The 15,334-nt window shown below is 49.2% G+C and overlaps 1 protein-coding gene across 1 annotated transcript; it reads left to right on the top strand.

The window, feature by feature from the left end:
• Window position 1: 1 nt before the first annotated feature.
• On the top strand, window positions 2-14,184 carry FAM76A (family with sequence similarity 76 member A; the record flags this gene model as incomplete). Its single annotated transcript, XM_031062018.1, has 10 exons — window positions 2-73; window positions 1,095-1,159; window positions 1,957-2,011; window positions 2,571-2,723; window positions 3,580-3,737; window positions 4,137-4,223; window positions 5,030-5,161; window positions 10,295-10,430; window positions 10,886-10,987; window positions 12,314-14,184. Coding segments are annotated over 10 exons (1,047 nt in total), but the record flags the coding sequence as incomplete, so codon positions are not given.
• Between the last annotated feature and the right edge of the window lie 1,150 nt (window positions 14,185-15,334).

The following is a 15,334-nucleotide window of genomic DNA, read 5'->3' as shown; positions in this document are numbered from 1 at the left end:
GCTGTACGCCTGCACCAAGTGCCACCAGCGCTTCCCCTTCGAGGCGCTCAGCCAGGGCCAGCAGCTCTGCAAGGTCCAGGAGAGGGGCTGGGGGCGGGCTGCGAGGGGGCTTATGGGGGCTAATGTGGGAGGAGGCTGATGGGAGAGGAGTCTGAGGAGGGCTCTGAGGGAAGTGGGGGGTGATCTGTGAGAGGCTTTGGGGGGGGTCTGAGGGGTAAAGGGCCTCCTGGAGCATTGTTTGTGAGGGATAGCAGCAAGGGAGTGTTTTTAAGGGTCCTGGAGGCTCTTAGAGGAACTGAGGATAACTGGGGGGCTGTTTGTGGGGAGATCCTGGGAGTATTTATGAAGAGTGAGGCCTTGAGGTGTCTGTTTGGGGTCTGTGGGGGAGCAGTGGGAGGTGTGGATGAGGGCCGGGGAGCTTTGGGGAGGTTTTGGGGGTCTGGAGCGTGGGGTTAAAGCCCTGAGGCTGTTAGGAGGATATGCTGAAGGGCTCTTTAGGGGAGCTGATTGTCAGGGGGGCCTGGGGGCACCGAAGGCAGTTTGGAGGTGCTGCAGTGGAAGTCATGGGGCTGTTGTGGGGAATAGAGGGGAGGTGGGAGCTGCTCCTGAGCAAAGGCCTGAGAGGATCTGGGACCTCTCTAGGAGGTCTGATGGTGTCCTGAAGGGAGTAAGGTGGGTTTTGGAGACAGCCTGACGGGGTGGAGAAGAACAAGATCGGGTGAAATAGTGAACACGAGGCAGGAACTGGAGTAGCCTGGGATCACTGAGGCTGGGACAAGGCAAGTGAACGTGGGGGAAGCTGGGGTGAGAGGAGAGCACGGCCAGATGTACAGGGAACTGGTGAATACCTGAGGCAGAGCTGTGTTCCTGCCCTGGGAGCTGGGCTGCCCCGTGACACCCTGCTCTGTGGGTGTGAGGCACTCCTGGCTCACCTGTGACACATGGCATTCTCAGCACCCTTCCTCTTCTCTCAGCATGACTGTACAGGGAGGGAATGCTTGCAAGTGTGTGGATGTGGTGGGAGTGGAGGGCAGCAGGAGATCTGGGGTTTGGGGAGCAGCACTGCACCTCATGAAACACCTCTGTTGTTGCAGGAGTGCCGGATTGCTCATCCCATTGTTAAATGCACTTACTGCAGGACTGAATTCCAGCAGGAAAGGTAAATGCTTGCTGAACTGGGGAGATCCAGGTTTCAGGTAGAATGATCACACCTCGGGAGCTGTAATGCTTCCGCACCTTCAGTGACTGAGCCTTAACCTGTAGATTGTTGCTGTGGAGGACTTGGGAGACCTTTGGCCACCTCCAAAGATCTGCTGGGCGAGTTGCAGTGTCTGTAGTGCACTTGGATCACACCTTTTGCTTGGGTTTTTTTTCAGTCAAAGCTCAGATGCATCTTCCCATGAGTTTTCCTCTTGCCTGATGTCTGGTATCCAACATTTGTTTCCTGCTGTGTGTCCTCTAGCTGGGCTCATGTCTTTTTGCATTTTGACAAGTTGTGTAGCTGTCAGAGGGAGGATTGGTAAACCCAGGGCTGTGTGTGGCCGTTGTGTGAGGTGTTCCTTCCTGTGTTTGTTGGACAAATATACCTCTGCCCTCTCCTGCCATGACCTCCAGAGTGGAGCCTGCCCTGATGCTGAATCACCCATGCTGCCAATTAGTCAGTGATCAAATCCCGTGTTTGTATGGACAAAAAATGGGTGTCATCTGGGGATGCCTTAATTAAAAGACACATCCTTTGTAGTTTTTGGCCATTTATCCTCAGCCAGATGGGGATGGGAAAAGCATTTTGGTATCTGAGTCGCGAGAGAGGTTGAATCCAGCCTCATCACCACAGGCAGAGCTGAGGGGAGGCTGGGAGCCTAAGCAGGGATCCTGGGATCTGAGCCAGGCATCCTAAACACAGAGGTTTCATTTCTGTTGGAATGTGTTAATAGAATGATCTGTCCTTCTTCACAGCAAAACCAACACGATATGCAAGAAGTGTGCTCAGAACGTGAAGCTCTATGGCACAGTAAGTGAGGGGGCTCAGCCTCCCCAGCCTCTCTTCCTTTCATCTCTCTTGTCTTTATCCTCCTGAAATCTCAGAGCAGTTTATGGACTGGCTCAGCTGTAAGAGCATGACTGATCAATAATATGGGTCACTCAAACATAAAGCTTTTACTTTTTCTATTCTTTTAGCACAAAAAAGAGCTTTGCATCGTTTGAGGCCAGGAAATTATCTGTTTGATACCCAGTAGAAACAAGACTGTGCTTACACAGACTGAGATTACTGCAGGAAGCAGTGATAAATCTTTATTTCCTGCTTGTCTGAAATCTGCAATAGAGATTTTGATTGGTTCTATTTTGTTGTTTTTTTCTAAAGATTTCACAGCACTTGATAAATGGTCTGAGTGCCATGGCTAAATACACTTAGCTGGAGGCCAGGGATCCAAATGGAGTGTTGTCTCCTGGATCAGCATTATACTCTATGTAGAATAAGGAAAGAAAAGTTTGAAATTATGGGGAGAATAGGAATGAGCAGTGTACTATTGTAGCTAGAAGGCTACAGCAGTTGTTCTTATTTTTTAAAGCCAAAACCCTGCCAGTACTGCAACATCATAGCAGCATTTATTGGAAACAAGTGCCAGCGTTGCACCAACTCAGAGAAGAAGTATGGCCCTCCTCACTCATGTGAGCAGTGCAAACAGCAGTGCGCCTTTGACCGGAAGGATGACAGGAAGAAGGTCAGTATTTGTGTTAAAGAAGACTGAAAAGGTAAAAGGGCTGATCACACTGATCCTCTCTCCATCTTCTTTACATCTTGTGCAGCATTTCTGACAGGACATGGGGAAAGGCTTCCCACTGCCAGATGGCAGGGTTAGATGGAATACTGGGCGGAAATTCCTCCCTGTGAGGGTGGTGAGGGCCTGGCACAGGGTGCCCAGAGCAGCTGTGGCTGCCCCTGGATCCCTGGCAGTGCCCAAGGTCAGGTTGGACAGGGATTGGAGCAGCCTGGGACAGTGGAAGGTGTCCCTGCCATGGCAGGGGGTGGGACTGGGTGGGGTTTAAGGTTGCTTTCAACCCAAACCATTCCATGATCCATATCTCTTGATTATAAAGTGTTTTCTAGAGTTGAACTTTGCTCTGGTTTAGAGCTGTTTAATCTTTGAACCCCTGTGTGCCTCTGCCACATCTTCTAAGAAAGATCTCTTGAATTTGGCCCAAGAGCTGGCAGAGGAGCAGAGACCTCTGAATGAAGTGTGAGGTGCTATCTAGGGAGAGGGATGGAGAATGATATTTGTTCCATAGCCTGAGGAGCTACAAGTGTCATACCTCCACCAGGAAACCCCTTCCATGGGTTCTGTACACCCTGAGTGCTGTGTAGGAAGTGTGTCTTCTCGAGGCAAACTGTAAACATCTGTTGTTTGGAATGCTGCAGCCATAATCAGTGCACTGCTGAGCCTCCTGGAGCAGACACCCTTGCTGTTTTGGTCTCCAGTGACTGCCATAACCCTAAGCTTGAAAGTGCTTCTTGTCTTTCCTGTATTTGCTTTGTGGGCAGGAAAAGAGACCAAAGCTTCTTTCTGTCTCCCGTTCCAGGTGGATGGAAAGCTGCTGTGCTGGTTGTGCACACTGTCCTATAAACGAGTCCTGCAGAAGACCAAAGAGCAGTGCAAACACCTGAGCAGTTCTTCCCGAGGCAGCCTGCAGGAGAAGGAGCAGTTCAGTAGGCTCAGCAGTGGCAGCCACTATAACAGGTAACCTTAGGAGGGGTTTGGGCATGGTCTGAGCTCATGACAGTCTGGCTAAGTCACGCTTTGCTTGTTTGCAAACCTCACTGTGCTGGTACAACCTTGTGCTTCTCAGTGATCCAACTTACTGAACTTGTACACTGTGAAAGCAAAGTTGCATTTGTAAAATTTAATGATTAAAATGCAGATTTTAAGCAGGAGTTCTTCACCTACATGCTGCTCTGACTCATTGTTTTCTGTTTATTTTTAGTCTCCAGTTACTCTTTGAGGAATGATTTTTTTATCATTTTAGCACTGGGAAATACTGTTTTAATAGGATCAAAGTGGGTGGGAATATTTATCTGCCTCTCTGTCTTAGACTGAAAGTCATTCAGGTTCTGACATACAATTTCCTCCTTTTTCTAGCCAGAAAACCTTATCCACGTCTTCCATTCAGAATGAAATCCCAAAGAAGAAAGCCAAGTTTGATGCCATATCTGCCAATGGTGACAGGTGAGCCTGTTACATGGGGAAATTGTGGGCAGGGAGTTTGTTTGCTGGGTTTATATAAGACAGAGCTGTGTGTGAATAACAGGAAGCTCTTACGCTAGAGCAGGGGCCTTGGGCTTTGAGACCTTGAGGGGCTGTCCTAGAACCTGGCAGGGTAGTGCTACCTGGAATCTAGACGTAGATTTGAAGAGGAAGAGAATACTGAGCACCTGTACCTGCTTGGATGGAGCAGGATCGAGGTGGTGTTGGCTGAGCTCCCCAACAGTCAGGAAAACTGCAGCCAAACCAACTTTATCATCTTTCCTGCAGCCACAGGGAGAGAGGGGCTGGTGAGGTCTGCAGGTTTTGTGCTTTGAGGTCTGTCAGACTGATCTGCAAGGAGAGCCTCAGAGGACAGGAGAAGATCCAGACCCACTTCCCATTTCCCCTCCTGCTTTTGGGGGAGAGACAAGCAATCAAACAGCTTTGCTTGAAAGGTTGTGTACTCCCCATCCTGGAGGTGTTCCAGGCCAGGTTGGATGGGTCATGGAGCAGCTTGGTCTAGTGGAAGATGTCCCTTCCCATAGCAAGGGGATGGAACAAGATGCTCTTTAAGATTTGTTCCAGCCCAAACCATTCCATGGTTCACTGATTCTAGGAAAGCATTGACCCCATTCTGTTGTCACACTTGATGCTGGATCATGTTGATGCCAGCCACCTGTGCAGCAGAATGGGCGTCACTAGCAGAAACAGGAGATTGAGATGGGTTTGTATTTTTATGGTCTTGTGCATGCATATTTTCATTCCTGCCTTTCCTCTCTGATTCTCAGCGTTCCTTCCTCTCCCGAGATGCTTTGCCCCCTTATCCAGAGGGCCCCGTCCACGTTGGCGCAGTGGGCTGCTTCCCAACAGACTCTCGGGGCCCACCATTGTCCTGTTGCTCAAGGCATTGACATCCTGAAGTGAGATCACCTATTGTTTTCTCCCCTCCCTCCCTGGGAACTGCCTCCTACATGGGAACTGTCCCTCTCAACAGATCTCTTTCTAAACAGCAGGGATTTGGGAGCATGGACCAGAGCACAGTTAGTGCCAAAGGGTTTGTTATAGACACTGATAATTAATTAATCACTACCTGCCTTCAGTGTCTCTGAGATCACAGATCTCTCCTGTAGATACCGTTGACACCTTGTTACTGTAAAATGCTCCCATGGGAAATGCCCGTCCTGGAAGTGTTCATGGCCAGATTGGATGGGGCTTAGGGCAGCCTCATCTAGTGGAAGGTGACACTGCCCATGGCAGGGGGCAGAACGAGATGAGCTTTAAGGTCCCTTTGACCCAAACCATTCTGGGATTCTATGATTCTGTGAAATAGAACTTTAATAATTTTATAGGGCAGTGGCACCCACAGAGAGGTCTGAAAGACCTTTTATCATCTGAACAGCATTTTCAGTTAAAAGCTGGAAAAATTTAAGGACTAATTGTGACTTAGGAGCCGTGGCTGAGTGTGGAGGGGTTAGAATTCCATTGCCTTCAGTGCTGGTGGAGCCAGAGAAGAGAATGGAAACAGGGCCCTGGTAGAACTGGTGCAGCCCGTCAGAGAGGCTGCTGCTCTGGGCTGTAGGACAGCACCAGCTGTTTTTATCTCCTCATTAAATCCTGAGCTGAGATCTCACAACTCATTGTAACAGCCCTGCTGGCTTGAAAATACCCAAAAAGCAAAATGACCTGTGCTCTGGGTTGATCAGTGGTGTGTGTTTGGAAAGCAGGAGCATGTATTGAAGGAATCAACAGCCTTCCTTTTGCTCTCATGTCAGATATTGTCAGTCTGGCTCCTGCCAAGGCTGTAGGCCTTGCCACAGGCTTTTTTTGATGAGTTCCAGTAACAAACCAAGTGTAAATTTAGCAACTAAAGAGCTTCAGTGACATGCAGCAGAAAAGGCAAGCTGCAGCTGCCTTAAATAGACAAATGGCTGCACGTCTTGAGAGGAGTAATAATGGGGGTTCCTTAAGTGTGGGTTTGGAGTGGCTGAGGGTTCTTTTATGAGAGTGAGCCCCCAAGTCCCTCCCCTTTATAGAACTACCAGATTGTCCTTCCCAGAGTCACGCTGGTGTCTGGGGCACAGCCTGAGCATGGAGTTAAGGTCTGCTGCAGCACAAGGGTGTTTGCAGCAGCAGAGTCTGGAGTAAACTGACTCAACCAGCACCTCCTCCGTGCTGAGATCAGCCTCAGCATCCTGTACCCCAGCTCCAGGCAAACCTCTGGTGTAGCCCTCAACTGGGCAAAATTTGGGCATGTTTGAGCTCAGTTGACTTTGGCAACACCTTCAGTCGGGGTCCAGCTTCTCTGAAATTACTGCTTCTTCTTGGATATGGTAGAAATTCTTTTACTGTGTCGTACTGAATTCCCTCTGTTTACATATTTCAGGGTGGTTGTTGCTCACAATGGCTATGATATGTGGACAGGGTGATTTCCAGCAGTCATTTAAAAGGTATTGAATGGTTTGTTCTGGGTGAGTTCTGGGAGGAGCAAACAGCTCTGTTGCTGCTGCACTGGGAGTAGTTTTCTCTCCCAGTGACTTGCAGCACATCTTGCAGCACACCTGGCCTTACTAATCCTTCTGTGCTGCCAGTGCCCCATGGTCTTGTGCTGCCCAGCACACCGGCTTCACCTCCAGCCCCTGCAGCTCTGCTGGTCCTAACTGGGGCAGTCTTGGTGTCCCCATCATCTTGTGCCAATGCTGGCAAAGTGTTTTTATGCTGCAGACTCTGCAGATGAGCACACTGCAGTCCCTTCTCCTGTCACTGCAGACAAGGTGCTAACTTGTGCTTGTAACACCAGGCAGTGACAGCACTGCTGGCAGGGGGAGGGCAGCAGTGCCTCAGGATGCTCAGCAGTGAAGTTCATTTGTAAAAGATTCTTATTTGCATAGGAAAGTCCTGGCATAGTTTAAAGCTCTGTGACTTGGGCTGTACTGCACTGAGCAGAGGATGTTTTTTCATAGAATCCCAGAATGGTTTGGGTTGGAAGGGACCTTAAAGCTCATCTCTATCTACCCCTTTCCATGGGCATCTTCCACCATCTCAGGTTGCTCCAAGGTCCCTCCAACCTGGCCTTGGACCCTTGCAGGGATCCAGGGGCAGCTACAGCTGCTCTGGGTAAATTCTGCCAGAGCTTCACTACCCTCACAGGGAAGAATTCCTTCCCAAGGAATCTATCCCTCCCTTCTGGCTGTGGGAAGCCATTCCCCCTTGTCCTGGCACTTCAGGCCCTTGTCCCCAGTCCCTCTCCAGCTCTCCTAGAGCCCCTTTAGGCTCTGGAATGGGCTCTCTAAGGTTTCCCCAGAGCTTTCTCTTCTCCAGGCTGAACACCTTCAGCTCTCCCAGCCTGGGTTCAGAGCAGGGGGGTTCCAGCTCTTGGAACATCTCTATGGCCTCCTCTGGGCTTTTTCCAGCAGCTCCACATCCTTTTGATGTTGGGGGCTCAGAGCTGGAGGCAGCTATGCAGGTAGTTTTTGTCTAAGGTGAAATCTGGATGCTGGTTTAGTGCCTGGTGTCTGCCTCTTCATGCCAGCCTGACTTGAATAGCAAAATCTTTAGTCTTGGTATTTGCCTTGCCTAATTTCTGCCATTTAACAGGTGTGGAGTTTAAGGCAGTCGATTTGGTTTCTGTTCCAATCAATAGAGAGAGGCAGGTGCCTTGGGAACAGCTCCATTTTTGTCTTCTGTCTCTGCTGAAAACAACAGGAGCTCATAATTTCCCTTTAATTAGTGGTGTGCCTTTTAGGCTGTTCAGACATGGAGAGCTCGTGTCCCCCTGACCTATCCCACGGGGCTGGATCTTGAGTTTATTTGTAGAGGAAATGGCTTTTTGTTTTTGGTTGGTTGTTTTAATTCTTGATCTGTTTGTTAAAGGAAAGGACTGACTTGTGTTTGGCAGTTTTCCTTCAAATTTTGGAGTCTCAGGCTGCTTCTGTAACATGGGGTTTAAGACAGAGGAACCTTTCATTACTATCTTGTCAGTCTTTAAAAAAATACAAAGGAAGAGGAAAAAAAAATCTTCTTCTTTATTTAACACCTTAACACATTTGAAGGGGCATTTTGCAGCAGCTGGACAGGAAAATACCAGTCTGGTATTTTATACCCATCCAGGAGGAGGTCTCAGGATGGCTCAAGTTCCCCTCTGGTGGATACAGAACCCTCGGAGCCCCAGGGACGGGTGCTCTGTGCAAGGCTGGTGGCCCTCCCGTCCCTTCCTTCTCCCCACTGGGTGGCAGGGCTGGCTCTCACCTTCCTGGCTTTGCTGAGCAGCAGCAGTTGCTGGGCAGGGAATTTTTCATGCTGGAGCTGCTCAGGGAATTGTGGGCATCCCCTGGCACTCTTTATCACCCCAGGGCATGGCAGGAGGGAAGCATGCCTGGGCAAAGGAATGGTGTGTCTAGGGATTGTTTTCAGCCAGAGGGAATTAGTGAGGAAGCCTTTCTTTTCTCTGTGCTGTTGGTTACTGTTGTTGTTGTTTTTTTAAATTTATTTCTCTCCTCCCCAGCATATTTGCCGTGAGTGGGAAATTAAAGATGCTGTTAATAATGTGCTTGCACACAGAAAGGTGCTGGAGCACACAGCATCATCTTGCATAGCCTCCACTTGGGAAAGCTATTGGGAAAGCTTTAAATTGGAGTTGTTCTGTGCTAGTGTGTGGGTATGAACTTCTCTGCCTAGCCCAGAGCTGGATCCAGTGTGCCCAGAGAGCTGTCACATCATAAGTGTGGACTCTGCTGTCAGCATGTTTTAGCCATGCAGGGCTCCTCTGCTCCGGGCTGTCTCCTGCAGACCCTCAGTTTTGAGTTTTCCTCTGCCAGGTTTTCTCTCCCAGTGCCTCAGGGCCATCCTCTGCCTCTGCTTTGTTTCCCTCTGTAGATCCCCAGCACAGTGGGGAGCGAGCCTTTTCCCCTGCCACATCCTTACTAACGAGTCCTGTCAAAGCAGACTGTAGTGCTTTTAATTAGAAAATGGATAATTTCCAGGTGCTAGAGGAGACCCCGTGTGATGTGAGCAGCAAGTACTCTCTGCCTTAGGATACAGGTTGGGGACTGGAAGCTCAGAGGTAGAAACATCCTGGAGAGAGGCAGAATTTTGGATTGAGACCATGCTTTCCCGACTCTGCTGCACCTTCCAACTTTAAAGCTGAGTGATGACCTACTCTGGAGACTTTTTAAAAAAAGTCAGGCTTTGGGTGACCCTGGTGACTTATTTCTATTTAGCTGATAACAGCCAGACTTGAAGTAATCTTCTAGGTGAAGCTTTGTTGTCTTATTACTGTTCAATTTTTATATAGCAGTTTTAGGTGCAAGCGGCTGGGAGTGTGCTGCCCACTTAGCATGAGGAGATAAAAATCAGCTTTAGGGATGGAACAGAACGCAGGGAAAAATCAGTTGGGCTCCCTGGGCCTTGTGGCTGCAGCTTGTTGTATCTTATGGTCCGGCATATTCCCATAGCACAGGACTGCATGTGCCTGCCTGGATCACTGGTGTCTCCTAGGAAGGTTTGTGATTTACCATTGCAGCAGTGACTCATGCACAGATAGCTCTGCTGATGGTTGCTTAGATTTAGAGTACCTGGTAGTGTACAGGTGATGTGCTCAGCTATTTCTCTGTTTTCCTGGAGAGTTTTTCCTACTCTGGAATAACGAATCTTTTCCCTAAATTGCTTTATCATGGCAGAATCATATTACAAGGTCCAGTATGCTTTTTACCCCTTTTCCTTGCTCAGAAAAATTTAGCTGTTTCCTTTTGCTCTGTTTGTTGAACTTGGAGGTTATTTGTTTCTCTTTCATGTCCCCTCCTTGCCAGAATGTTTGTTTATATTCAGTGGGAAGTTTTGCAGTGCATCCAAGGACTGCTTGTGAGCAAAGAGATTTCCAAAGGGATGCATAAAGTTTAATTACCTCTCTGATTGCTGTCTTCAGCTCTCTGGTTTGAAAAAGGATCACGAATGATCATGAAATGGTTCCCACTCTCCTTTGAGAGCATCCGTGGGAGTTTCCCTGCCTAGCGAAGAGGAGGGATTTGTTGAGGGCCTCTCTTTGTTCTTTGCTGCAGTTTTTCTCCGGACCTCGCCCTGGACTCCCCTGGCACTGACCACTTTGTCATCATTGCCCAGCTGAAGGAGGAAGTGGCTACTTTAAAAAAGATGCTTCACCAGAAGGATCAAATGATTTTGGAGAAGGAGAAGAAGGTACAGTCCTTGGCTTGCTTCTCCCCAGCAGGCTGACATGTTCTCACCGATCACACTCTGACACAGCCTGGCTTTTTATCTTGGAATTAACATGTCTGGCTGTTTCCAGGCTTCCTCCTTTCCAAAGCCAAAGAGGCCCTCTGGACCCACCCAGGGGATCTCATTTCATAAAGGGTCGTTTCCTGACCGCTTTCTTGGAGGCCTCTGTGTGTGGGCAAGACTGGGAATAAACATGCTGCTGCTTGGAGAAATGCAGTGCTGGCCCTTGCTGTTGCTCTGTGCTCTCAGTGACACAGTTCTGGTCTCATTGCAGTCCCTCAGCACCGCCAGCATGTCTGTGACCTGAGCCAGTCCCACACACCTTCTGTAGAGACACTTTTCATGGAAGGGGGGTCTGTGGGGAGGGCAGTTGTTGCCTCTTCCAGCTCACTTGCTCCTTCCTGGTTTCTGCACAGATCACAGAGCTGAAAGCCGACCTGCAGTACCAGGAATCACAGATGAGGGCAAAGATGAACCAAATGGAGAAGACACACAAGGAGGTCATGGAGCAGTTACAGGTGACAGCGTTGTCAGTTTAACTGCTGAGCTGTGTTGTATCCAGGAGTGACTGAGGACATTCCTGAGCTGTGTCCGGGAGGGACTGAGGACACTCCTGATCAGGACACCCTGTGAGCTACTGCACACAGAGCTCTGCTAATGTTTCTCAACCCTGTCCTACAGCCTCTGTGCTGCCAGGCAAGCCCCTCCTCAGCTCTGCATTGCATCCCAACCACCATTTACACCTACCTTGCTGCTCTCTACTCAGGCTCACACTTACTGTGTTTAAAGTGCTGTGTTGTGTCCCTTATGGACTAGACAGGAGCCATCAGACTCATTTTACTTATTGCCAAAATCAGGTTTGAACCTGTTTCTCCAGTCTGCAGAACCTTTGTCAGCTCCCTGAGCCTCTAAATCACCTCCCTGTGATTTGTGTGAGCAGTAACCAGAGAGAACAAAGGAACAATTGGCAGTTCTTTTCACCTTGTATCTCTAGTCCAAATAAAGAAGTCCCTGAGCTGATGGAAGCAGGGAGAGCAGGATTCTTGTCATGGCTGTGGAAACACAGCAGACTATCAGCATGAATAGCTTGAGCCACTGAAGGGATCGGGTCAAAGGGGAAGAAATCAGACACAGAAATGAACTTTGCACCGTTTAATTACTTTGGGTATACAAAGATCTAAAGCCCCAGCAATGAGAGCTGGGAGGGGATGAGACAAAAGGCTTCTGTTGCCCCTGAGGAAACAGCCCCTCCTCCATCCACACCCACTCTGGGGAAGTATCCCAGTGGAAGGCAGGCTGGAGGCCTCCAGCTGCTGTCAGAGTGCTGGTGCCTGCCAGAATCCCTTCACAGGGCATGTGGAATGCTGGGATGTGGTGTGGAGAGGGCTGGGTGTGCTGTTTCTGAAGGTGAAGGAGCATCAGATCCGGGAGCAGGTGTGCCCCAGCCACCTCCCACTCTTGGGGCTTTCCATGTCTGTGCTCAGCTCAGGCTGGGACTGCCCTGAACTCTCTGGTGTCCAGATGTTTTATTTCTGCTGCTATTGGTTGAGTCTCTGGAAATCTTTTTCAATGGCTGCAAAATCAAAGTTCAGATCCTCTCAGTGTATTGTAGGTACTTTGAACTGTTCATATGATTAATTTTTGAACGGTCTTGTGGGTTCCATCATTTTGTAGTTGTCTTTTCCTGTGGGGCTGGGATGGGAGAGCCCTCTCTAGGAGGTTAGAGGTGAGCTCAACATCTGCGCCCCTTTCCAGCTGTGTGCAGGATATCAGCAGTTTCTGCACAGGGATCCCAAGAGCTAATGATGATCCATGCCACTAAATACGCATTTCCCCATTTCCAGGCCAAGAACAGAGAACTCCTGAAGCAAGCAGCTGCCCTGTCAAAAGGCAAAAAGCCTGAGAAGTCAGGAGCAATAACCTCTCCTTAAAGCCAAGCCCCCAGCCTGGGAACTTTCCCCAGCACTAGCCGAGGAGTGTGGGAGGCCTGCAGGATCGCTGGAAGCCCAAACCTCTGTCTTGTGGACTCCATGGGATTCCTGGTGCGTGTTACCTTCTGACAGCATGCTTGAGTGTGGCCAGTTTCAGTCCATGGGGAGAGGTCCCAGCCTTCCTAAATCCCCCCTGAAGTACCGTTTTCTGGAAGAAATCTTTTCCTAACCAGTTGCTACCACTGCCAGCCCTTTCCATGAGCAAACAGGAACCTGCTGCATTAGTGGCTCCTTGCTGGTTCCCAGCCTGCTGCTGTGAGGGAATTGCCATGGCCAGTTGTTCTGCAGATAAAATGGGAGCTGCATGTGGTGGGAGCTGGATTTTTTTTTCCCTTGAACTGTTCCTTCTTCAAAAGAGAGCTGAGAACTCACTAGCGCAACAGGTGTTCTTAGAAGGTTGTGCCACTGCTGACAACAGTTGATCCAGCTTTTTGAAGATGCTTCCAAAATGGGGGCCATGTATTTATCTTGGAAGATTTTTGTGGTTTGTTTTGGTTTTTTTCTTATTTTCTCTGTCAACTTGGCAACCAAACTGCCTGGTTTTGTGTTTCCTTGTTTTTCTGATCAGAGCTTTTGGGTTGGGAGCCAAAGTAGAATGATACAGCCCCCAACCCACCCAGAATTCCCCCCACCCCCCAGTGCCCTGGTTATGTGGTGACCTCTGGGATTTTGAGGATTTCTGCAGCTTGGTGCGATCAAGTGTCTCTTACTCCATTTCTTTACACAGAGAGTTCAAGGCTTGGATATTCCCTCTCTTCCCCCTTTCCCTGCCCCTTCCAGATGCAGGGGCCAGGTTGGCTCCAGGAAAGCACTTACTCAGGCAGCAACCCGAGCCAGGGAGTGTTTTTTGGGGCACTCCAGGGATTTTTCTCACTGCTGATTCCAAACCAGCAGGATCAAAGGGCTATGAGAGTTCCCTGTACCAGGGATGTGCTGCCCCAAAACAGCACGGCTGCCACTGACCCTTACAGCCAGACCAGCTGGGCTGGGTCCCCCCCCAGGCACCTCTTTTGGGGTGATGGTGGTGGATAAAAAGCACTTGGAGGGGGAGCACCACACAACTCCGGGCTGGCAGGAGCTCCTCGACGTCCCGACCGCCAGTCAGGGAGTGGAGAAACATCTCAGGGCTTGGAGACCCCCGGCAGGGGCTGGAGGTAGGTAAGAGAACTCATGCTTTTGCTGCAGGGCGGCTGCTCCGTCAGGGCTTTGATGAAGCTTTTAACTAGAGCTTGTGATTACTTTTTTTCATCCTTTTGTTTCTTATTTGTTACTAAAGTTGATTTTACTCGAAGGCACTTTTTTGGGATGATGTTAGCTTCTGGCATGGAAGGAGCACATTTCATCGGACACTGCCATGGGTTTGTTTTTGGTTTTTATAAGAGACTTTTGATGTGAAAACAAGCAAAACCAGAAATTGTTACACTTTGCCTGAGTGTGGCAAAAACTCACCCAGTTTTATACTTTTAGAAAATGAAGTGCATTGGTGGGAGTTTTTTAACTGTGGGCTTTGCTTTTTTCCTTCCCTCAACATAAAGAAATAAAAAAGAGGGAGAAAGGCCCTGTAAATACTGTTCAGTAGGGTTTTTAATCGTGGTAAATTGCTCCTGCCGTTGCATAGCTGATTTGTAGCACCAACATTGTTTCTTTGTATGTTTGTAATGATGAGATTTTCAAGGGATGCTTTGATTTGTACAAATGACACCTGTAAAAGTGGTTTAAAAAAATCCTCATCTGTGACTGATACTTTGTTTGCTTTGAAAAGGGAAAAAACCAAAACAACCAGAGTACCTCTCCCTGCCTGGAGCTGATTTATCTCTTCCTCGAGGGTTGGGAGTTTGGGGAATGAGACAATATTTTCCCATTGTTTGCTTTGCTCCTACTTTTTTTTCTATCTTTAAATCCTCCTATCAAGCCTGTTGCTAGGATCCTGGTTGCTTGGTTACATCCAGCTTCCCAGGGCCCATCCGGCTGTATCTGATGAGATGTATTCCTGATCTTGGCAAGGGGATACAACTGGCACAGGCAGAGGGACCTGCTTCTTTGGCATGGAGGTTTTCCCTTTTCCCATGAGATTTCCATGAAGAAAATTTGGCTGCCTCTCATCTTTTTCCAAGAAATTTCCAGAGGTCTGGGAGTCTGAAGGGGTTTTAGCTTTGACTGTTTTCCTTATTCATATCCAGTCTCCTGGAGCACATGGAGCATGCTGATCTTCGAGCAGAGCATGTAAGGAAAGGAGACACTGAAACAATCTTCCATGTCTTACCTGCCCCAGGTGTTCCCTCAGTGTCCCTGTATGGTCTCTGCTGCTTCCCTTCCTCCTCAGAATCTGGGCTGCCCAAAACCACCAGCTGCTGAAAAAAGCAGGAGTTGTCCCCAGCCAACCTCCCTCCAAGGTAATGCACCTTGAGCAATTGGCCTTCCCTTGCTGTTCAGCTTTCCTGGAGCACCAGCTTTGTCCAGTCAGCAGGATGGTAACCAGAGCACTGTCAGTCCCAAAATAATTACCCACGGTTTGTTGTTTTTATGTCCCTGGAGAGATTTAAAAGCCATGCAAATCTGGCACTTGAGGACATGGGTTAGTGGTGGCCTTGGCCATCCTGAGGTAATAGTTAAACTCTATGATCTTAGAGGGCTTTCTGAACAGAACAATTCCATGGTTCTATGGGGTGCTGAAGCTGTTTTGCACTGGCCAGCATGGCCTGCTCATGGCTCCCAGCCTGGGAGGCTGTGAGCTGCTCCCTGCAGCAGGCTGCTGTGGCAGGAGGGAGATGCTGCTGACAGCCCGAGCCAGCTGCTGTGTGAGCAGGAGCAGCGGGAGCCCCCTGGGGAAAGTGCTGCAGGTAACCTAGTGCTTGCCAGGTGGGCTGACCAGGG

Source organism: Geospiza fortis, unplaced genomic scaffold (assembly GCF_000277835.1).
Source record: "Geospiza fortis unplaced genomic scaffold, GeoFor_1.0 scaffold432, whole genome shotgun sequence".
NCBI classification, from domain to species: Eukaryota; Metazoa; Chordata; class Aves; order Passeriformes; family Thraupidae; genus Geospiza; species Geospiza fortis.
The sequence above is the reverse complement of the archived record's forward strand: the minus strand, read 5'-3'. Positions and strand labels throughout refer to the sequence as shown.